The 25,191-nt window shown below is 41.4% G+C and overlaps 1 protein-coding gene across 2 annotated transcripts in view; it reads right to left on the reverse strand.

Annotated features, from left to right (window-relative positions):
• The window catches only part of TTF2 (transcription termination factor 2), a 46,798-nt gene that overhangs the window by 14,131 nt on the left and 7,476 nt on the right, over window positions 1-25,191 (reverse strand). The window contains exons 4-13 of one of the 2 annotated variants that reach the window (XM_077119767.1): window positions 15,357-15,423; window positions 13,193-14,164; window positions 12,760-12,874; window positions 11,842-12,024; window positions 9,800-9,927; window positions 8,351-8,432; window positions 6,041-6,157; window positions 4,695-4,845; window positions 2,408-2,513; window positions 524-705 (exon numbers count right to left, since the gene is read on the reverse strand). In XM_077119767.1, coding sequence (XP_076975882.1) covers window positions 524-705; window positions 2,408-2,513; window positions 4,695-4,845; window positions 6,041-6,157; window positions 8,351-8,432; window positions 9,800-9,927; window positions 11,842-12,024; window positions 12,760-12,874; window positions 13,193-14,164; window positions 15,357-15,423 — 2,103 coding nt within the window. Of the gene's footprint in view, window positions 1-523; window positions 706-2,407; window positions 2,514-4,694; window positions 4,846-6,040; window positions 6,158-8,350; window positions 8,433-9,799; window positions 9,928-11,841; window positions 12,025-12,759; window positions 12,875-13,192; window positions 14,168-15,356; window positions 15,424-25,191 lie in introns of both variants that reach the window. The other variant, XM_077119766.1, reaches the window with a different exon arrangement.

The following is a 25,191-nucleotide window of genomic DNA, read 5'->3' on the forward strand; positions in this document are numbered from 1 at the left end:
AACCACATTGTACAAATGTGAATTTCTCCACTAACAATATCTACAACAGGTAAATTATGTCACAACAAGACATAGGACCAATAGCTAGAGTTTATTCCTAAAGCTTCAAAGGCTAAGCAAAGAAATTTTGTATCTTCTTATCTGATTAGGATAAAAGGATAAAGGAAGCATTTTAAAATCAGCATTCTTTTCTGTTTGCTTCAAATAAAATTGGAGTCCTGCCCCCCCCTCCCCAGGGCATATGTTTGGAAGCAGAAGTAGCTCAAAACATTTCATCCGACCTGCCCTCTATTTCTGCACAAGTACAGGCTAATGCAATCAAATCAAAGTTCTGTACCAGCCAATTGATCAACAGAACTTTTCTCATAAATATTCATTCTTTTGTTCTCTACAGGTTGACAGGCTCATCCTCTGCTATAGAAGAAAATCTGGCGCACCCTGGGGCTTTACCATGAGATGTGAAACAATTATGAAGGGTTACCAAAAGGATTCACATTGACATAATCTCCAAGGGTTTACTCACTTCAGCAGCGAATACATGTCCAGCAAGTTGTTTTGAATGGGGGTTCCCGTGACAGCCCAGCGGGCACGGGCTTGCAGCTTACAGGCAGCTATGGAGGTCTGCACTCGGGGATTCTTAATATTGTGAGCTTCGTCTAATACGATTCGAGCCCAAACTATTCGAAGCAAAGGTGTTGAGATGCTCTGAAAGAAACACAAGTGCAATCCAACAGTGTGGGGAAATTACATGTCCTCAAGAAGAGAAGGGGAAATAAACCAATATTGAGAACCTACTCTCATCTTCAAATTTGAGGGCTGAAATAAAAGTTTAAGAAATCCTCAACAAGTACAAATAAACAATTCCACTTCAGGGTTCAAGTGCTTGTGCTTAAGGAGCCTAACGTTTTCTAATTTTAGTTTTCATGTATTCTTTCAACATACTTTTGAGCAGTGTCTGTGGGCTAAGTCCATATTAGGTGTTCAGCCTACAAATGCAATCATTTAATAAAATATTTATTAGATTTTACTCACATACTAATTTTACTAAAATTCACCAAAAATATACCAAAAGTCTACTTTTATAAGTGATACTAAGCCAGAAATAAAGGAGAGTTTCTACCCTAAGGGACTCATCTTCTAGTTGGGGAGACAAGTATAAAGATAATTATAACATGGTGCATGTCTGTTAGTCCCACTGGGTTATTTAATATATAACAGTAGAGCAGTCCATCTTAAATCCTCTAACGCTTATGATAGCATCTGGTATGCAGCAGATACTCAGTACTGGCTGAATAAATGAAGTGCTATGACCTAAGTAAACAGAAGGTGCTACAAGTGGCATTCAAACAAATGGAGAGAAAATGGGAAGGGAGCGGTCCGGGAAGAATCCTTGGAGCAGGGGATGGGGTGGGAAGCAACCTGGGGAAAGGAGTAGAGGGCAAGCCTTTCATTCAGAGAGAACAAAAGTACAACGTTGTGACCAGGCGGCAGGAAACTCCAACTCCCTTGGCTTGACTAAGCTTGAGGTGCCATAGTATGGGATGGAGTATATGGGTGAAAAGGAACTTGCAGGTAAGGCAAGATTATACAAAGCCTAAGATATCAATCATATAAAGGAATCTGGATTTTATCCCAAAAGTAAGGGGGAACCACTGAGAAACATGAGAAGTTTATCTACAAGAAGTCCAACTTGCTCATAAGATGGAAAAATGTTCTAGAGAGGCCTACAAATACAGAAATCTGTGAATATCCTGGTATTCTAAAAACAAAAACATATGCAAAAGATTAGGTCTTAGAGCACTGCATTTTTAGGTGGCAAAAACCCCACAAAATTATGCAATAAGACCTCCACACTATAAACCAAAATTACCCTGGGTCCACTGAGGACGGACCCACTAAGTGATTTCCCATGGTTGTCACTTAGCTCCTGGCCCATCTGCAGCCCTGGTATCTGTAACTGCTTTTTCTGAGGGGTAAAAGGGGATGTGGAGAGTGGGGAAAGGAGATGGGGAGGGATGGATTAATACCAAAATGTCATTACTAAAAACTTATCTGCATGCGAACTATAAAAAATACCATAAAAGTGTACCTCCAAATATTCTAAAATAAAATTGCAACAAATGCGCTCTTCCTATTCTCATGTGATTACTGCAACTGCAACGTGACTATCTTTAGTCCTAAAAATCAACTAAAGCTTGTGCCAAATCTCAGCCTTTATCACAGAGGTGGTGGCTGGAATTAACAAGAGATGCAAGAGAGGACCGAGCTCTTCATTTTGACAGGTGGAACATTCGGGGCATTTCTGACCTCACAGGAAAGCATCTTTGCTATTTCTAATCCTGTAAAAATATTCCCATAAAATGATGAGTGGAGCAAATCTATCGCCAGGGCAGTCCCCAAGCCTCACCTCCACAGTGAGGTTTGCTCCTGGGATCTCTCCCTCTTGCTTTTTTGTGGGAATCTCCTTGGCCACGAGGCTATAGGTTGTGATCACGATGTCATATCTGGAAAGTCTGCATAAATAGAAAACAAAGCAAACAGTAAAAGATCCCGCTTTGGACTCTGATAATGCAGAGAAGCAGAGTTGATCTCGTTATAAAAATGCTACGGCTAGGGCAAGGAGCAGAATTCATTAACTCAGGTCCTTCATCTACACACAATTTTGGAGGGGTAAATCTCTTTTTTTTAAATTAAAAATATATAACAGCAAAAAAACATAAACATCTTAACTTATGATCATTCCGTTTTACATATATAATCAGTAATTCACAATATCTTCACATAGTTGCATATTCATCTTCATGATCATTTCTTAGAACATTTGCATCAATTCAGAAAAAGAAATAAAAAGACAACAAAACAAAATTCATACATACCATACCTTTTACTCCTCCCTTTCATTGATCACTAGCATTTCAATCTAAATTTATTTTAACTTTTGTTCCCATTATTTACTTTTATTCCATATTTTTTACTCATCTGTCCATAAGGTAGATAAAAGGAGCATCAGACACAAGGTTTTCACAATCATACAGTCACATTGTGAAAGCTATATCATTATACAATCATCTTCAAGAAACATGGCTACTGGGGCACAGCTCTACATTTTCAGGCAGTTCCCTCCAGCCTTGGAGAGGTAAATTTTATTCACTTGGTTTCTTCCTTTTACCGCATGGGCAGGCAGGCACCAGGACTCGAACCAGGTCTTCAGCATTACAGGTGAGAACTCTATGTGCTGAGCCACTGTGGCCCGCCCAGTGAATTAACATTTAATAATGTGAGATGGATGATGTTAAAGTTCCAGGGAAGCAACAAATCCTCGACACGTGTTTGCATCAAGGATGTTTCCGCCCGCCCCTCCTCTCCACTGTGTAATGTATTTGTGAAAATCCATTAATCTAGCTCCAATGGGTATAAAAAATATGATGTGCTGTGAGTTTTGTTCATCTTGCCTACATGTATTCCATGTGGAGAATTTTAATGAAATATTAAGTTCCCTGTGGAGCTTAAGATTGTGTACCTGAAAGAATTTCAATAAATGTTTTTGATAAAAATATTATGCCTAATTCAGAAAAGCAGCAAGTCCACATGCTGCCTTAACATCATATAAAGATGTATAGTTGAGAATGATATTCCAGTTAGTCTGTTAATACACTCTGAATACCAAACCAGGTAAGATCGAGGTACAAATCAAGTGACGCCCTTATTATTTCTGAATAACAATCTGGAACAAAGGCAGGCAACATAAAATATTCTATACCAGAGAAGTCAGGCAGGTCAGCTTCTGCTGCCCTGATATTGTCACCCCACTGCTGTGACAGTCATGAGATCTGGTGTGTTATAAGACTGAGGGTCACCAGTTTGGCAATTCATTCCAGAAAACTGCAGCCTCGTACTTATAGGAGATAAAATATCCAGTACCGGAGGTCGGGGAAAGAGAATGCGTGGAAGCAGATATAACTTTGTTCTCATCTTGGGATAGATCAGCAGCATTCAACCCAGATCTTCCTGTCACAATTAGAACTGGAACAATTTCTTTAAAAACCAAAAGACAAAGACTAGGACTAAAATATTACCATCTGGGGGAGTATCCTCATTCCTCTTTCCTAAGCCTCCCCCTTCAGGAATATATTACACTTAAATCTAGTCTTCTTAAACTCTTGAGTCTAAAACTTCTTAGATACTTCATCTATGAAATATACAGCCATGAAAATATAATGAGCCATTTTCAACTAATCAATGCTTTATATTGTATGCTTTGTAAGCCTGGACTGGTTCCACTGATAATAAGAGAAGACAAACATGAAGCTGGAATCAGAAATTCAGCAACCAGGAAATACTGTGGCTTAGCTTCTTTTGCCAGGGGAATGCTGCCGCCACCTGGTAGACAACTCAGGTACTTCGGGCCTTCACGCACAGCAGCTTTTGTTGGACAGTGGCAAGGATACATCGAGAGAACACCCATCTCTCTCAGGATGTATCTCTTAGTACAGGGTAAAGGCTGTTGGTGTTGAGAATGAAAATCTGCCTGTGGTCTTCAAAAATAGCATGAGTCCTGAGTAAATGAAATTTCAGGAAGAGGAGGTAGGTTCTGGGTGGTTTTCATTCCTTCCTATCCCTACCAATGAAGCTCAGTTTGGTTCCTAAAGCCAAGAAGATGAGCATCTGCAAGATGTGACGATTTCTGCACTTACGCTTCCGCGTGCTGGTGCCGGTTTGGCCCGTGATAGAGGTAAACCCTTAGTCTGCTGTTGCTCACGTGCCTCTCCACCTCCTTCTTCCAATGGTGGATTAGGGAAGCCGGGCAAATAATGAGCGTTCCATGGGAAGCCACGTCAGAGGACACTTGAGGGGAGAGAAAAATAAAGACCTCGTTATATTCCTTAAATAGCCTTTAGACTTCCTTAAAGGCATTAAGTCTTTCTCCTGACTGGCTTCATTACTCCTTCAATCAATATTTCAACAGCTGTCGCTCTTATTTCCTCACACAGCCTACAGCAGAGCAGGAGCTAGAAGAGATGGTCTTTCAAAGCAAACCACTTAATTATTTATTTTCCCTTATGAAAGTGCCAGACGGAGAGACAACAGGCTAAAGAGGGAGAAGGAAGAGTCTAGTGGACGACCTCAGTCTAAAAAAAATAAAGCAATGCATTTTCACAGGGTGCAGAAGGCAGAAGCCGGCTTGTTTCTGAGCTAACACATTCTGAGCGGATCTATTATAGGCTGGAACAATTTTTTTTTCTGAAAAGCGTAAGTTAATCTATATCCACACTAAACTATAAGTACAAAAACCCTTTCATAAGATAGGCAAACATTGTTGTACTGCCAGTTATGGACAGATTACTTGCCCCGTGCCCCTCCATTACACGCGTGTACACCCACACACACTGTCCTTGGGCACAACAACACGCGACACAGCCACAACAGCGTCCAGTAGAGGCCCAGAGAGCAGACGCCACAGACTGATGCTGTAGCTACTTAACGGAGAACGTGTTTGCACACAGGACAACCTCACATATGGTGTGTCTACACATAACACACAACAGCTTTATAAAGCATAAATACAATTACTACATTTTAAAAATTTAGACGGAAATGGTCTATAACCTTTCAGATAATCTTCTTTTCACAGCTGATAATGGAAAACAACTTCTGTCGTGGTGGCCAAAATCTGAACTTGTGATAGATCTTCCTTAAAAATAATACCTTAACTATTTTGGATCTACCATTGTAGTTATAGCCTCAATATTAAACAAAATAATCATTATTATGCTTAAACAAAGTCTTCTACAGTCTTAACTTTCTTCATAAGTTTTTTTCTAATTTCAGGTCAAACTAAATTTATATTAAAGGGGAAGAAATATCACTCTAATTAGCATACTCAGCATCAGAAATGATACCATAGGAAAGTTATCTAACACTGATTTTCTACTAAATTAATTACATACAACCCAAGGTGGTCTTCTCCAGCTTAAAAAATTCCCCATCAGGGGGCTCAAATGATTTAGGAAATGGTAGACTATTAATGCACTTCTTATACCATCTTTGGAAAGCCATGTAACTGAGTTTTTGTCCTTTTCTTTGTTTTTCTCTTGATTCTTCTGAGTCAAGATGAGAGCAATCATTGTCAGGGTTTTTCCTAAGCCCATATCATCCGCTGGAAAGCAAAGATGGGAGAGTTAATTACTTAAGACAAAGAAGCACTCAACTTCAAAAGAAGAAAACCACTGCCAAAAACAGTAATCCCAAGGCGGGGAGATAAGAGGTAAACAAAAATTGGGTAGATTAAAATACTTGTGGTCAGTGAGAGGGAGGGGAAAGGGGTATGGTGTGTACGAGTTTTTCCTTCTTATTTCTTTTTCTGGAGTGATGCAAATGTTCTAAAAATGATCATGGTGATGAATATACAACTATGTGATGATATTGTGAGCCACTGACTGCATACTGTGGATGGACTGTATATATATATATACGTGAAGATTTCTCAACAAAAATATTTTTTAAAAAATCAAACATTTATCCCTTGTTCTCTTTGCCGCCAGTCGCTATTCTTTACCTATAGTGAGGATTCCTTCATCTTCCATACTAACATGAACCTTAGCTACTGCTATTTATTTTGAGATCTGGGTTAAAGACATTTATTGCAACTCTACTAAATTTTAAATTACTTGGATCTCTCTCCAGGCTCCATGTCATACTGTTATCTATCTCAGTTTGATGATTTTTTTTATGTTATCCTCAAAGCGAAAAGGTCTGTTAGGTATATATCCTACTACCTACTTTACTGTGTTATCACATTCCTGGAAATGGAGTAACTCGAAACAGCTCTCTACTCCCTTAATTTACCCTCCTTGGACCAATCCATCACAGAGGGGTGTGTATTAACATATCTTGGGTACTCTCATCATGCTAATCACTGAGCTCGTTTCATTTACTATACATGCTATTATCATCTTAACAGATTAAGAAACAGACTGCCATCAGGCTACTACATTCATTCAAAATAATCACGCTGAGAGAGCACAGGTAAAGCAACCAGAGTATAGGCTATGGTTCAAATTCTGGCTCTGCCACTGTGCAAAAGAGTAAACGTGGGGCAGGCCACGGTGGCTCAGCAGGCAGAGTTCTCGCCTGCCATTCCGGGGACCCGGGTTCGATTACCAGCGCCTGCCCATGCAAAAAAAAAAAAAAAGGGAAACATGGCAGGCCTGATTTCTAGCCTTTCAAAGGCTTGCTCTCAAGATTGGCCTTGACTGGTGTCTGGGAACTTGGGATTCTGGTAGGGTTCCCACCATTTCCAGAACTGAGAAGAGTGGCTCACTGTACCTAAAACAATGTGGTTAATGCTAAACACCTGCTTTCCTTCTGGGAGTCTGGAATTTTGGTGTATGCCACACGTGGGTTCCCCACATGACCAGCCCCAGTAAAAACTCTGGGCACGGGGTCTCTCACAAGCTTTCCTGGGTGGTAACATTTCACACCAGTTGCTGCAGCAACTCTCTGTTGGGGGAATTAAGCACGTCCTGTGTGACTCCACTGGCAGAGAACTCTGGAAGCTCATACATGGTTTTCCCCAAACTTCACCCTTTGCTGATTTTGCTTTGTGTCCTCTAGCCATAACAAATCATCGTCATGAGTGCCTATATGCTGTAAGTCTTGGGAGTTAATCATCAAAACTGGGAGTGGTCCCAGGGACCCCTGACAGCCATTTACTAGCCATAGTGGACATCCGCCATGTTTTCCTGAAGTTGAGCACCTTTGAAAATTTTAACTTGATGAGTCCCCAAGGCAGAGCCTGGAAAACTTGTTTTCTAACCTCTTTTGCATCTAAGGTCCAGGCAACATGACCTGGCTCTACACCCCACATGTATTCACATTGGGCTTCATTTCAGATGTAATCAATTTGAGAGGCTTCCTATGGAATCCTTTCTACAGGAAGAAATGGAAACAAGCATCTTGCTTTCCAGGGGCAGTGCTTTCCCCTTGTGTCTGGTGGAACAAAGCAGCAGGGATAGTTTCCACAGCACACTCAGTTTGAGACTTGGCTCTGGCCACTGCTCTGGAAGTCTGGCCTCTGGTGTGGCTCTCCACATCTCCCAGAGCTTCTGGGGGAACAGACTCCACGCCTGTTTAATCAGGCAGAGTCAGCTTCACTGCCCGCCACCAGGACCTCCAGGTGTTCCTCTGCTGTGCACTTTAGAAACTGCTTACCTTTCTATACCTGTTTCCTCCTCTATAAAATGGGGATTATAGTACCTGCACCTATAAGGTTGTTGTGAGCCTCAAACAAGACAATACAAAGTAAGACATTTAGCGTAACGCCTAGGCATTCAATAAGTACTAAACTTACCCAGAATTCCTCCTCGCGGTTTCTGACTTTCCCGCCACAGTAACCAGGCTAATGCTTGCTTTTGGTGCAGTAGCAGAGGGACCTAATAAAGGTGATAACCAAATGTTATACAAATTGTCTGATGAGAGCCTATGCTGGTTCCTGGCTACATGGACTTAGCGCTTTTATTTTCTAATCTTCCTTTGTAATTGATACCTCCAATACTCTAGTTGTTGTTATATAAGCTGCTCATTTCACCTTGAAGTATTCTCTCTTTTACCTGGGGTGGTCACACATGCTGGCCTGCCCAGGATGGCTCTGGTTTATGCCTTTGTCCAGCGTTACTATGGAGAGCGCCCTCTTCCACTCTCATGGGATGCTCTGCCTGCTGAACTGACCAAAGTCCGTGTCTACTGTTCATGAACAAGGCCCTCCTCCTTTCACCAGCCATTCCATTGGATCTTTCTCATTCTCTCTTAAATTGGGCTCTCCCACTGTAGCCAATGTTCCAAATCACACTGCTAGTCATAAACTTAATAGCCTTTCAGTTGGAGCCCCCTTTCTTCCTCCAGTTTATCTTGTACTCTGTGACAAAAAAGTCTTCATAAAAACAGCCCTGCTCAAAAGTCTACAGTCATTCCATACTATCTCTTGAGCGATTTCAATCTAAGTCCCTCTGTCAGTGTCAGGTTCCACAGCCGGCAATTCTTCCTATCAATTACACCCCTGCCACTCCCCAGCTCAGGGACTGTTGACAATTGATCATCATTTATTAATACCAATCTCTAGATCTTCTGTCTCACCACTACTCGCTCTAATGGGACTGTTTTATTTCTATCTTCTCTGCTATCTTTACGTTTGCAATTTCTTTCTAAGCATAAAGTAGGCAGACAAAAGTAATTATTGACCTTATTGACCCAGAGACTTCCTTTTTTTTTAATCTCTTGTGTACCTCATATAGAAGTACCTTGTATACACTGTAATAGAGTTACAAAGCCCCTTTATTGTCTTAAAGTCATTCTCCAATTGTTTTATGTCTTTCGCCCCACCTAATAGCGCAACAATTGCTTTGCAGTCTCATGGCACCTACTAAAACTCAATAAACAAATCATTTACTATTATATAGAAGTAGGTAGCTTTACAACTTAAAATTTTTTTTCCACTGCTAAGCATAAAAGGAGAAAATACAGCAAGAGAAGCCACTAAAGCATCTCCCTGTAGAACAGATAAGCTGAAAGACAGATAGAATAAAATATATGTGGCAAAAGGTTTAAAGTCAGTAAAACTGAGTATCTGGGTAGGAGGTATGCTGGGCTTTTCTGCATTTTTTAAAAAATTATTTTGCCATTTATGTTTGAAATTATTTCAAAGTAAAAGTTAAAAAAAATTATTTTTGGAATAGTGCTTTGCCAGGGAGTCTCCTAGTGGGTGCTGCTTCCCAATCTGCCCTGGGAGTCTTCGCTGGCTCACCTTCAACTCAGCTGGACCTTCTGCCACTGCTGTCTCACTAGGACACGACTCAAGTGATCGATGCAGCTCATCAATGGCGTCACTTATGATCTTCCACTTTGCATTAAAATGACTGTGGTCTGTATGGCCTGCACACAAATAGGTGTTACCTAAGTGCCACAAGTTCTATGTCCTGGCTAAAGCTGCAACTGCTTGCCAGGTGATGTACTATGTACTGATTAGAAATTCTTGCCTCCAGAATTGCCTGAAAATGTAGAGCTGTGTTCCAGTAGCCATGTTTCTTGAAGATGATTATATAATGATGTAGCTTTCACAATGTGACTGTGTGAATGTGAAAACCTTGTGTCTGATGCTCCTTTTATTTACCTTGTCAACAGATGAGTAGAACATATGGAATAAAAATAAATAATAGGGGGAACGAATGTTAAAATAAATTTAGTTTGAAATGCTAGTGATCAATGAAAGGGAGGGGTAAGGGGTATGGTATGTATAAATTTTTTTTTCCATTTCGTTTTATTTCTTTTTCTGAATAGATGCAAATGTTCCAAGCAATGATCATGATGATGAATATGCAACTATGTGAAGATATTGTGAATTACTGATTATATATGTAGAATGGAATGGTTAAAATAGGAATGTTTGCATTTGTTTGTTTGGTGTTTTTTGGTATTTAAAAAAATAAAATTAAAAAATTAAAAAAAAAAAGAAATTCTTGCCTCCATATTCACCTAGCCTCACTGTTCTCCATCGTATTCTCTGTTCTTTTATCATATGAACAATTATTATACCAAAGTACAAAAGAATAGAAAGTACAATAAAATGTAAGAGAATAAAAAAATACTTTCAACAGTTGTTTTTTCAGCTGTGAAGAGGTGGCAGAGAAGGCAGGTGACACCTTAGGTATTTTAGGGGAAAGAAGAGCCCTGAGTCGGAGTTGGAAGGAGAATCAGCAAGAAAAAGGCCAGGCAAGAGGGAGTCTGTTGAAGTTTAGGCAGACAGGGAAGGACAGCCACCAAAGTACTGGGAAACACTTCAGTACCGCGCGCCCACTTGTCCAACATAAGTTTTACAAAAGTTAGTTAATAAAGAGGGCACCTCAGCTGTTTGAAATGTTAGCAATGAAGTGTTCCCAATAAGACATTTCCCGACAAGTGAAAATTAGCCATCTAAATGTCATGTTCTCAAATGAAAAACTCCTTTGATGGACTTCTTCCTGAAACACCTTACATACCTTCTTATCTTAATAATCAGGCTAACATAATCTATGTTTTCCTAGGGGACTCAGGCTTCAATGTTCTCAAAAGGTCCTTCTCAGCACCCAAGTCTGTCAGGCTACTGTTCCCTTCAGAGTGAGCCTCAGCTCTGAGTGTGTCTATTCCTTGTCCCCACCCCCGTTAACAACTATTCTGCCTTTCTGATCTTCCTTTTCTCAGGTTTCCTTTCTTCCCTCCTTCTTCCTTTCTATATCTCTGGCAGCTCTCTACTGCGAGAAAACTGGCTTTAGCTTTCCTAGTTGCTGCCAGTCAACCCGAGCTTGTCTCCTCATCACCTAACTGATCGTGTTACATATTGAATGCTCCACTCGGGATCTTCACTCCGCAGTCACTTCTGAATTCAAAGCTCTTCTGGAAAGTGCATGCTAGAAACACAGCGAAATAAGGTGTCACTGCTTGCGTGGGTGTATTCGTAGGTCTTCACTCGTGACGCTCCTCTGCTCTGCCTTCACACACTCACACTCAGGAAGAAATAATAATGTACCGGTCGGTCCACCTACCTCATGATGATGTGAGTTAGTGCCTTGACGCACAGCATGCACTAGGCCTGGCCGCCGCGTGCCGGGCACCAATCCGACTAATGAGTACACAGTGGACAACTAAATAACACTGTGCCAAGCCCCACTGAGCATCACAATCTTTATTATATGGGCAGCTTACCACGGAAGAATGACTTCTCCGTTCACACGGGCACCGAGCCCTCTGTGAGGGAGCATTTAACTTGCAGAGCGCAGCAGTGTGGGTCAGGGCCAGCCCCTTGGATCTCACCTCCATTGCGATGACTGGATCCCGCAGCAGGGACCTGGCAGGCGGCTTGCAGCCCTAGAGAACTCTGAGGCTGAAGCTCCTGAGGATGCAGGGCTTTGGGCGGCACCAAGCGAGGTGGCTCGCTGGTAGTTTTGATGACGCTACACTGTTGTGGAGCTTGTGCATCACTCTCCGCATTAGTTCCTGCTCAAAAAATAAAATAAAGTAAAACAATAAGCGAAGAACAGATTAAAGTTGAGAAAAATAAGGACTAGAACTGTATGTACGGAGATGATGTCAGGAGAGGGTGGACCACCCCCGTTGCAGTAGGTGGGGAAGGCTTCCTAGAGAACGCAGGGTCGGGTTTTTTTTGTCGTTTGTTTGTTTTGTTTATTTTTTACATGGGCAGGCACCGGGAATCAAACCCCAGTCCTCTGGCAAGGGAGGCAAGCATTCTTGCCTGCTGAGCCACCGTGGCCCACCCAGGGTCGTTTTTTTTTTTTGTAAGTTGTACAGCACGGTCACATTTCATTATCTTTCCATGTGAGTATCCCGTTATTTGCAGCACCACTTGTTGAATTTCGGCGGGTTTGTATTTTTGGGTTTGTTTTGCTTCCTTGCTTGTTTTGGGGGAAGGGCATGGACTGGGACTCGAACCCCGGTCTCCCGCATGGCAGGTGACAATTCTACCATTGAACGACCCTTGCACTCCCCGAGAACACAGGGTTTTTAATAGTTGTTGAAACAATGGGAAAGAGAGTTAACATGAAATAGGAGAAAAAGCTTTCTAGAAATAAAAAGGTACAATTTAAAAGAAAACTCAAAAGCAGATAATAAAGGGAAAGCAGAATGAAGAACCATATACTTTATCGATATGGCTTCCCAGATATCTCCTAAAATCCACAGAAACTCTGCATTCTGGGGCTATAACCTTTTTACCTTGGTCTGGGCAGAGGGTGAGAGCGCTGAGTGCATCCTCCAACACCTGAATTTGCTTGAACAACTTCTGCCCTTTATCTGGGAGAGCCTGGATGTTCACCGACGCCAGTGTGGTCTGAAAAACAGAGTGTGTGAAATTCATCCCTCTCCCTGTCAGAAGGATAGTTTCATATTAAAAGATTCTAAAGTGCTAAAACTCTGAAATGATGGTCTGTTAACTTGGACTTTTAATTTCTTTAACCCAGCTGATTTCCCAATCCTGAAAATAGAAACAGAAGGAAAGACAGAAGGGAACACCCACCCACAATTAAACTACTAAAAACTGTTAAAACCTGTCTCACATGAACGTATTTGACTCATTTATGGGATCCCCTATCTGTCCAAAGCCAAGTGAGGCTCTGACTTTAGAAACTCAATACAAGTCAAGAGCTACCTTCTTTTGTTTCAGTTGGGTTGTCAGGTATGCACGGTGGGCTGCCGAGTCTGAAGATTCTTCCTTTTTGGAAACACCCGAGGCAGAAGTTACTTCTCTCTGCCCACTCTGAGTGGGTAATTTAAGGCTCTCCTTCTGTGAACCCAGAGTCAGGCCAGAGGCAACAAAAACAACATCCTCCTCCTTACTGTCCTCACTGCTCGCAGCAGCTCCTCGCCGCTCTCCTAGGGCAGGTCCTGCGGCTGGAGGCGCAGACTGCGGGGCTGGTCCCTTGGGAGCCACCATCCCATCGGGAGGTTCTAACTGCGCCTGGAAACTCAGCGGGGGCAGCTTCTCCTGGACGGCCTGTGTGCCCGGGCCATCCACTGCCGGGGGTTCTCTAGTCTCCCAGTTCTTGGGATGCTGCGTGCTGACTTGTCCCTCTTTCTGGTGCTTGCTTATTGGGTTCTGACTGTGAACATTCAGAGGCAACAGCTTGGTCTCCTTTTCTCTTCGAGGCTCTGATTCTTTGGGGATATCACGACTCTCACCATTTGCTTTCTCCTTAGGAGACACAGATGGTTTTCTCAGCTCATTGCCATGGCACTGTGCCGGTGTAGTTCCAGGGAGGTCTCTGCTGTGTGTGCCTTCAGCCTCCTTTGCCTCACCCCGCGGCTCTGTTCTCCCCGCTTGCTCCTTCTCTTGGATTGTCGACTGTTTGCTCTTTATCAACACGTGGGATGGGAGCCCTTTCTCCTTCCAGGGTTTAGATTCAGGCTTCCGTTCCTTCTTTTGTTCGGAGAGCTGATCTTCCCTTTCCTCCTTATCAGCCGTCTTTTCCTCCCCTTCTCCTTTGATGAACTGTTTCCAGAGAGAGAGCTCTTGATTCTTGTCCAGAACCTTGAATGGGTTTCTCGGCCGGTTGGAAGGATGGTGAAATGGCTCAGGTGCATCCTGCAACTTGGTGGTTATAAAATGTTCTTTGGAATCGGGCTCCTCAAGGACAAAGACAATAATTGATCTTAACATATAATATAAAATATTAATCAATGTTTATATCTAGAATGCCTTTCTATCTCAAAGGAAACTGAAACACAGTAAAAGCAGCCTACCATTCCTGAACATTCCTGGGCTAATTTCTGCCTTTAGAAAAGTCTACATGCCAAACTCACAAAGGAATAGTTTCTTAAGGAAACTTCCAATGCTCGGTTCCTTTAATTTAAATGATCACTGCATTTCTAGGCCTCAAGGAAACATAGTGAACAAAGCAAAAAAAAAAAAGATAAAGCTGCACTAAGATGAAAGCTCTTTAAAATGAGCTGTCTTTAAATGCCAGGTAAGATAGCCCTTCCTCAGGGCGACTCAGTTTTGGCACTATTAACGTCCCTGCTGGATGACTCCTTGCGGTGGCGGGCTGTCCTGTAAACCACAGGATGGTTAGCAACACCCCGGCCTCTTTCCCTAGAAGCCAACAGCATTCCCACCCCCAAGCTGTGCCAACCCAAAACTACTCCAGACGTCACCAAGTACCTGGAGTGGGAGATGGTGAAGAACTGCTACCAGTTGAGAGCCACCACTCTACAGACATGAAGTCATTGACCAAAATCGTTTAGACGTGGCAGCATGGCTCACATTCACAACAATATACACTTTTCAGGAAAAACTGTTCTTTCGATTGCACTTTTCCCCAAACCTCAACAAGCTCCTTCTCAGCCATGCCTAGGCCGGAACTAATCAGGTCAACTCCCAAGGTCCTCACTGAGATGAGAGCCTCACCCCGGATGACTGTGCGACCTCTCCTAGTCCTAGCTGGGCGCTTCCTGTTCTACTCATCCATACCAATGCCAGTACACGTCAGTCTACAAGGAAATGTCGACATTTGTCAACTACACATAAACTTGTCATAAACAGGAGAATACTGACTGCATGCAATTCCCTGAAAAATACTTACTTAAGTGAAATAGGAAGCAAGAAGCAAATGATTAATTCTTGAATATAATCAAATGCCCTTTGAACTAAAAGTCCCAACAGAAATTACCTCATTTAAAGAAAAGAGCTCTTTCTTTCAGAGACAGTTTGATGAAGACCAACCAGTCTATCCTGGGACTTCAAGGTCTTTTTAGATTATGTTCCAGATTAAGCAGACTTGACATAGCAGGTTTAAAAGCAGACGAATAATTCTTACCTGCCATGGAATATTTCCACACCAGTGCTTCCCCTCTGCCTTACTTCTTGTGCATCTGAAAAACAATCTAACAGAATACAAAACACAAATAATCGAGGTGGTAAAAATCCATTAAAATAAGACAAATTTGTTTTTTAATATATATATCTGGGGTGCGGGGGTGCATGGGTCTCCTGCATGGAAGGCGAGCATTCTACCACTGAACCACCTGTACAACTGTAAAGTCTTATTTTACTTTATTTTATTTTACTAATTTTTTTTTTGCATGGGCAGGCTCTGGGAATCGAACCCGGGTCTCCAGCTCAGCAGGCAAGAATTCTTGTCACTGAGCCACCACTGCACCGCCCATAAATTTGTTTTTGGTTTTTTTTTTCGCATGGGCAGGCACTGGGAATCAAATCCGGGTCTCTAGCATGGCAGGTGAGAACTGTGTCTCCTGAGCCACCGTGGCCCATCCCCCATAAATTTGTTTTTAATACAAGGAAATATCTTGCAACTATCTGACACTAGCTTTGGAAGGTCATTTGAAACCAATTATTTTAATATGTACATTAAAAATCATTTGCTGACAGGGGCCTAGATTGTAACCTTTTAGAGCAGACACATTAAGTCTGGAGTGGTGATTATTATTTCTGGATTATGACAGGTTGTTTTATATATATAACTTGATATTTAGAGATAAGCATGAAGCCAAACAGGTTGGGGTTAAAGTAATTCAGAACATAGGGGTAAGGAAGACAGCGTCTATATTTTAGAACCACACATACTCTTTGAGACCACGGAAGAAAGGTTTATTTGCTCTGGAACTGAAATTTTCTGTAGTGCATAATCTAATTCAACCTATCTGTATAGCTCATTTGAACAACTGAGACACAGGAAGAACAGACTAAGAACGAGGTCCTTTAATCTGGTATAGATTATTGTAATGCCTGGAAACATCCTAGAGTATATGAAGCAGATAATCAGAAAGTACTGGCAAAGTCCCCTGAGGGAGGGGAAAAAGACTACGGAACTATTAAACCTTACCATCAGGGAATTCCCTGATAGTGTTTCAAACTTTAGGGAAACCCAAATCAATAGGCCATGCCCTTAATTAAGAGGCTTACTCTTGTGAAGCTTATGTAGGTTGCACAGAAGCTCAGACTGCCTATAGGCATGCCTAAGAGTTACTTCTGGAGGATCTCTGTTCTTGCTCAGATGCAGCCTCAGTCTCTTTAAGCCTAAGTGTGCAAGTGAAATCACTGCCCTCCCCACTAAGTGGGGCATGACATCCAGGGGTAAATATCTCCCTGGCGACGTGGGAGAGGACTTCCAGGGATGAATCCAGACCTGGCACCGTGGGATCAACAAATACATTTTGACCAAAAGGCGGAAAAGAAGTGTAATTAATAAAGTATCAGTGGCAGAGAAAGTTCAAATAGGTCAAGAGGCTACTCCCGAGGTTGCTCTATACAAGCTTCAGGTAGACCTTGCTACCTATCATAACCTACCAACCCCCAACCAGGACCATTCCAGCCAATCCTAAAGAACACCTAGGGCAATCTATAAGATTCCACCAGGGTTCCATACACTAGAGTAACTTGCCAGAAACCTACAACTCCCAGATACATCCCTGGTCCAGATAAGTCCTGAGACCTAGCTCAGCCTCTCCAGAACATCAGGTAGTTTCATCTCCTTACCCCATATTAGTGACAGATCCTTCCAATATGAAAAATTTCGAATGGCCATAGCCAAACACCCCTAAAGAGAGGTATGGAAAGATCAAAGGTGTTGGTGGAGTTATACAGAGAAGATAGGATTTAACAAATGAATGTGAATGCTGAATCATTAAATTGATATCTCTTTTAGTCTACAATATTTTAGAACAGCTAGAAGTGAAAACCTAAAATTGTGGAATTGTAACCCATGTCAAACTTTGAAATATGTTCTACAACTAATTGTGGTGCTGTGCTTTGAAATTTCTAGCTCTTTTGTACATATGTTACTTTTCATATGGAAAAAGAAGGAAAAAAGTCAACTGTGATGATGAAAAAGTATTAAGCCCTCTTGTCTCCTATATTCTGGAGCAGCTAGAAGGAAAAATTTGAGAGGATCATATGGTAGCCCATGACAAACTCTGGGATCTGTCTTGTAACTACTTGTTGAAGAGTGCTTTGAAAACCACTCCTTTTTTATTTCTTTGCTTTGTACATATGTTATATTATACAATAAAAAAAGTTAGAAAAAAATCATTTGCTGAGAAAAAATAAAGTCTCAGTGGCTGAGAGATTTCAAACAGTCGAGAGGTTATCCTGGAGGTTCTTCTTATGCATTATATAGAAATCCCTTTTCAGTTTAATGGTGTATTTGAGTGGCTAAAGGGAAGTACCTGAAACTGTAGAGCTGTGTTCCAGTAGCCTTGTTTCTTGAAGATGATTGCATGAAGATATAATGTTTAAAATATCACTGTGTAATTGTGAAAACCTTATGTCTAGTGCTCCCTTTATCTAGGGTATGGACAGATGAATAAAAATTATGGATATAAAAATAAATAGTAGGGGGAACAAAGGTTAGAATATATTGGATAGATGGAAATACCTAGTGGTCAATGAGAGGGACGGATGAAGGTTATGGCATGTACAAGTTTTTTTTTTTCTTTTTATTTCTTTTTCTGGAGTGATACAAATGTTCTAAAAAATGATCATGGTGATGAATAAACAACTATGTGATGATATTGTGGGCCACTGATTGTACACCATGTATGAACTGTTTGTATGTTAAGAACGTTCGTGTTTGTATATTGTTTATCAATAAAAATGCTTTAAAATATCGCAATCAGAGAAAAAAATCATTTGCATATGGTCTTAATGTTTCAGAATTTAAAAAGAACTTTTAAAATATAACAACAAAAAGATAAACAACCTAAGTAAAAAACAGGCAAAGGTCTCACATTTCTCCAAAGAAGATATACAAATGGCCAATCAGAACAAGAAAAGGTGTTCAATATCAGTAGTCACCAGGGAAATGTCAATCAAAACCACGATGAGATACCACTTCACACCCACAAGAATGGCGATTCTTACAGAAATAGAATATAACAAGCATAGGAGAGGATGGAGAGAAATTGGCACTCTAGTGCATTGTTGGTGGGAACGTAAAATGGCACAGCCACTGCAGAGAGCAGTATGGCAGTCCTCAAATATTTAAATATGGAATTACCATATGGCCCTGAAAATTCCATTTCTAGGTATATAACTAAAGAAACTGAAGACAAGGCCTCAGATGCTTGTACATCAATGTTCGCAGCAGCATTATTCACAATAGCCAAAGGGTGGAAACAACCTAGTGTCCATCAACAAACAGTGGATAAACAAAATGTGGTGCAGACACACAACAGAATTCACCTATTCTATTTCACCATAAGAAAGAATGACGTTACGAGGCATGCTGCAACATGGAAGAAACTTGAAAACATTATGCTCAGTGAAATAAGCAAGACACACAAGGTCAAATATTATATACCACTTAAAAGAGATGACTAAAAATAGCAAATTCAGAGATAAAAAGCAGCTTAGGTGCTGGGGTATGGGTGGAGGGGGGAAAGAGTACTGCACACTACACTTATAAGAGCTAGGAAGTAAAAGAATAAGGAGGGCACAGCAACCAAAGGTCACGCGCAGGCTCACTCCTTTACTCTGTAAAGCATGGCGGCATCGTTCTTCACAGGCAATGAAAATCAGAAAAAGAGACAACAAGACAACGTTTGTCCTTGACGAGAAACCACAATACCACGTACAGTGGATGTTGCAAAAACACTAAACCAAAACAAAACACAATTTTAAAAAGCACAACAAAACAAAACATAAAGCTAATCTGAATCTGGTCTAACTTCTAGATCCACTTACCCATTTACAAGAAATGCAAAGGCCATGGGGATGTAATCAGCAAAATCTCATAGTGGGAAAAACAACCTGAATCCTTCAACAAATTAATGATAAGGGGGAAAAAAAAAAAAGATGGAGAGGAAACTTAAGAGACAAATGACACATGAGTCAATTCCAACTTATGATCTTATTATTTGGGTCATGATATCAACTAATAAACAAAAACATCTCAAAAAGAAGTAACCAGACATTAATGAGTCCATTGGAAATTTGTATACCAACTGGATTTTTAATGATAAAGAAATATTATTAACTTCTTTAGGTATAGTACTGAATTGTGATTATGCTAAAAAAAAAAAAAAAAAGACTTCACATCGTGTAGAGTTGCATACCAAAATATTTTCAGATGAAATATGCTATGTGGGTTTTGCTTCTAAATAATATGGCCGGGAGTGCACTGGTGGCTCAGTGATAGAATGTTTGCCAGCCATGTGGTTGACTCAGGTTCAATCCCCAACTCATGCACCCCCTAAAAATATATAATAAAAATAACAATAATAAGGCAGGAGCTGGGGGGTTAGAGTGGGAAAAAAATTAGCCATGAGTTAATCTTCACTAGCCATGAGTTGGCAAATGTTGATGTGGAGCATTATTATATTGTGCCTACTTTTGCATTTATTTGAAATCTTCCATTAAAATAAAACAAGACAATAGAGACTTCCATGCCAGTGCAAGGCAGTCCCCGCACACCCAAACAGCCCACCCTCCAGCTACACTAGCGATGTCGGCATTGCTCCCTTCCCGAGTTAAACCATGCACTCTCCATCCCACCAAGACTTTGTACAGGTACTTACCTTCAACGTAAGGATGTCCTCTTTATCCCTATTTGCCCACCATCTCCTCCATCTCTATCCGTCAGAGTCCTACCTGTCCTAAAAGGCCCAGCTCAAGGGACCTCCTATGCAAGGTTTTCCTGCATCACCCCCTCCCATTCATCCATTGTCTTGTATCTGAATAGTTGCTGTATTTTCCATTTGTCTTACACTTGTAGATGCCTGTCTGCCCGACTGCACTGTCAGCAACTACAGGACAGTAACTACACACGATCTCTTTATTTCCATTCCACAGAGCATGACTATGCTTTGTCTTTTGTGCCTAACCATTTAGTGATGGTGAATGAAATAGAACTGAGGGATTTGTTTTTAATTACCTAAAACGACTCCCTGAAAAATTTTAATCCATTAAATAAGAGCTTTTAAAACTACGCACTTTATTTAACTGTGTAAATAGTTACATAGGTCACATTCAAGTCCTAACTCTTGTGATTGTTAATTTATTTGTAAATAAGGTCTTTGAAGATGTTATGAGTTAAAATGACGCCAAACTGGACAACTGTGGGACCAAATCCAGTAAGGCTGATGTCCTTGTAAGGAGAGGAAATTTAGGCATACAGAGATGGAGACAAAGAGACAGCCAAGTGACAGAGGCAGTCAAGTGACAGAGGCAGCCAAATGCCAGAGGCAGTCAAGTGACAGAGGCAGTCAAGTGACAGAGGCAGTCAAGTGACAGAGGCAGTCAAGTGACAGAGGCAGCCAAATGCCAGAGGCAGTCATGTGACAGAGGCAGCCAAATGCCAGAGGCAGCCAAATGCCAGAGGCAGCCAAATGACAGAGGCAGTCATGGGACAGAGGCAGAGATTGAATTATGTGACCACAAAGTCAAGAAACACCATGGAACTTGCTAGTTATTACCAGAAGCCAGAAGAACCATGGAATAGAATCGCGCCTTTAAGAGGGAAGATGGTCCTGCCAACATCTTAATTTTGGACATCCAGCCTCCAGAAGGTTGAGACAATAAATTTCTGTTATTTAACCCAATTAGACTGTGGTACTTTGTGGCAACTAAGACTGTGAGGCACTCAATCAAAATATAAAAACTTAATGAAAAGTACCTCCCCACTATTTTCCCAGCTTCCATCCCTTCCAAGAAGTCATCACTGTTATTAGCTTTTTGTTTGCCTTTCCAGAGATTATATACCAGATTCAAGTCAATATAAGTATATATTCTTTATTTCTTCTTTTTCTACACAAATGGGTCCAGCCCTTCTTGTACAAGTTTACAATTTTCCCACATGAGCTCACACTACTTTTTTTTAAATTTATTTATTAATTAAAAAAATAAAGAAACAAAATAAAACATACATAATCAGTAATTCACAATATCATCACTTAGTTGCACATTCATCATTTCTTAGAACATTTGCATTAATTCAGAAAAAGAAATAAAACGAACACAGGAAAGAAAAAAAAAAAGATTATACCTACCATACCCCTTACCCCCTGCTTTCATTGATCACTAGCATTTCAAACTAAATTTATTTTAACATTTGTTCCCCCTATTATTTATTTTTATTCCACATGTTTTACTCGTCTGTTGATAAGGTAGATAAAAGGAGCATCAGACACAAGGTTTTCACAATCACACAGTCACATTGTGAAAGCTATGTCATTATTCAATCATCCTCAAGAAACATGGCTACTGGAACACAGCTCTACATTTTCAGGCAGTTCCCTCCAGCCTCTCCATTATATCTTGAATAACAAGGTGATATCTACTTAATACATAAGAATAACCTCCAGGATAACCTCTCGACTCTGTTTGGAATCTCTCAGCCATTGACACTGTCTCATTCTCCCTCTTTCCCCTTTTGGTCGAGAAGGTTTTCTCAATCCCTTGATGCTAAGTCTCAGCTCATTCTAGGATTTTTCTCAATCCCTTGATGCTGTCTCCATTTATTCCAAGATCTCTGTCCCACGTTGCCAGGAAGGGAGCTCACACTTCTTAAAATGTACTGGTCCCTTAAGTTTTCCAAAGAGTTAATAATGTAACATGTGCAATAAAATTTCGGAAATGCTTTGATGTGTACATAAATTCAAATTACTGTCTATTATTAGAACTGCTACCTATAAAAATGACTCTAGAATAAATTGATGCTTGTTTAAAGCGTATCATAGGGTGCACGGGTAGTTCAGTGGTAGAATGCTCGCCTTACATGCGGTAGACCCGGGTTCGATTCCCAGACCATGCACACACACAAAAAAAACCACAAAGATTTTTGGGGCGGTACAACGGTGGCTCAGTGGCAGAATTCTCGCCTGCCATGCTGGAGACCCGGGTTTGATTTCTGGAACTTGCCCACGCCCCCTAAAAAAGGTGAATTTAAAGCGTTTCAAGTACTTGAAATCTTTACTGAAGGAATTTTTCATAAATAGTAGCTATTTTAAAACCCAAGCCATGGGGACTCTTAGGAGAAGGCACAGTGCTAACAGCTTCTATTTAATATTGTTAATTGGAATCAATCTGAATGGGTTTCTTTATTCTTAGGATAGAAAGCTTCTGTTTGTTACATTTATTAAGTAACAACAAAGAAGGCAGTGGAAATAAAGTCCCACGCAAAAAGCAAAGATTGATTCCACTGTGCTGAGGCAAGACATAAACTGGGCAGAGTATCAACGAACCGCTTTCCAGGAAAATAGGTGTGCTGGTTTGAAAGGAATTATGTCCCCTAAGAAAAGCCATGTTTTGATATAAATCACATTTCTTAAAGGTAGAATACTCCCTATTCAATACTGTATATTTGAAACTGTAATGAGATCATCTCCCTGGATGATGTGATTTAGTCAAGAATGGTTGTTTAACTGGATTAGGGGATGACATGTCTCCACCCATTTGAGTGGGTCTTGATTGGTTTATTGGAGTCCTATAAAAGAGGAAATATTTTGAGAGATTCAGAGAGACTCAGAGAGAGCAGAGAATGCTGTAGCACCACAAAGCAGAGAGTCCATGAGCCAGCAACCTTTGGAGATGAAGAAGGGAAACGCCTCCCGGGGAGCTTCATGAAACCAGAAGCCAGGAGAGTAAGCTAGCAGATGACGCTGTGTCTGCCATGTGCCCTTCCAGCTGAGAGAGAAGCCCTGACTGCGTTCGCCATGTGCCTTTCCAGATGAGTGAGAAACCCTGAACTTCATCGGCCTTCTTGAACCAAGGTATCTTTCCCCGGATGCCTTTGATTGGACATTTCTATAGACTTGTTTTAATTGGGACATTTTCTCGGCCTTAGAACTGTAAACTAGTAACTTATTAAATTCCCCTTTTAAAAAGCCATTCTATTTCTGGTATATTGCATTCTGGCAGCTAGCAAACTAGAACAATAGGTTACAAACAGCAATGAGGAATCCAGCTCCAGGGAGTCAGCCCTGTTCAATCCTGTCTTCTCCAGAAGTCAAACCCTCCCTTCTTACTAAATGCAGCCATCCACTCAGGATCGCGTGTCACAGCACATTCACTGCAGCCAGGCTGGGATCCTCTCGGGCTCTGGAAGCTTCTCCTCATGCTCGGAATCCCAGCCTTTAACTCACACAGCAGACATCTGACCCGATTGCCCCTGTAGCAGTTTTCTCTTCTGTAATACCGTAGCAAAAACAGCAGAGCCTACCTCATACGGTCATTGTGAAGATGAAATGTGCTCATTCACGGAAAGATAAAAAACAATCAGAGCAAAACCTGAGCCACATTAAGGACTCAGAAAATATCAGCCATCATTACTTCACCCTTGCCAACCAGCTGGCTGATTCCTCTATCTATACTTGAGCTTATATTGCTCTGCCCAAAACACTTCCTTGTCCTTCGCTCTTTCTAAAATGTAAAGGTCATTCAAGGCCAAGTTCAAGTTCAAGTCCCAACTCCTCTCGACTTTCTCAGCAATCCTCTTCAGCCTTAATCCTTCACTGTAGGTTTTATAGTCAAAGACCCGTCTGGTATTTGAACACCTTCAATTCAGCTCCGAGGGCTTGCCACTCTTCATATGCTTAACTCTTATCCCAGTTCCCTCCTGGGGCCCTTAGGAGTGTAACTTCACTTCTTTATATTCTGCAGCACTGGGGCACACTATACAGGTCGGTGGGGCCTGAGGTCCTTCTGCATGGATCTGTGTGCTGGCCTGAGACTATTACGTACCCCAGAAAAGACATGTTCCTCTAACCCAGTCGTGTGGGTGCAGACCTACTGTGGGTGGGACCTTTTGATTAGGTTGTTTCCATGGAGGTGTGAGCTACCCAGTTCACGGTGGGGCTGGATCCTTTATTGGAGTCCTTTATGAGAGGACACAGATTGCCCAGAGATATTCAGACAGAGAAAGACAACACCCCGGGAGAAACAAGCAAGGACCCAAAGGGGCTGAGAGAGAAAGAAACACCCAGGGGCACTTCAGAGACAGCTACTGAAACCAGAACCAGAGAGAAGGGCCGAGAGACGTCACCATGTGCCTTCCCCTGTGCCAGACAGGCCACCCACCGGCCTTTCCTCAGACAAGTATCATCCTGCTGATGCCTTAATTAGGACATTTTTATGGCCTTAGAAATGAAAACTCGTAACTTAATAAATCTCCTTTGTAAAAGCCAACCCATTTCTAGTATACTGCATTCCAGCAGCTTTAGCAAACCATAACAATCTAGTCCATACTCAAATACCTCCCTATCATCAGCCTGTCAATTTTATTATAACTAGATAAAAGGCATGCAAATTTCACCCAATAACTAACTAAGTACACAAGGAGTGGTCCAGACCTGCAAAGACTCAAGAGTTTTTAAAAACATTTTGAACATTCCACTACAATCACTTATTTAAAAAAACTACAGGGCTGGCCACGTGACTCAGTGGCACAGTTCTTGCCTGCCATGCCAGAGACCCGGGTTCGATTCCCGGTGCCAGTCCATGCGGGGAAAAAAAGAATGGAAATACTCCTTTGCCTTAAATGGCTAAAATAAGTTGTAGTTTTTTGGCTTGGGCAGGCACAGGGAATCGAACCTGGGGCTCTGGCATGGCAGGCAAGAGCTCTGCCTGCTGAGCCACCATGGCCCCCCCTATTTCCGTCTATTTTGACCCTCTGCGGGACAGAGGGAATGAGCATGAAC

Source organism: Tamandua tetradactyla, chromosome 11, assembly GCF_023851605.1.
Source record: "Tamandua tetradactyla isolate mTamTet1 chromosome 11, mTamTet1.pri, whole genome shotgun sequence".
NCBI classification, from domain to species: Eukaryota; Metazoa; Chordata; class Mammalia; order Pilosa; family Myrmecophagidae; genus Tamandua; species Tamandua tetradactyla.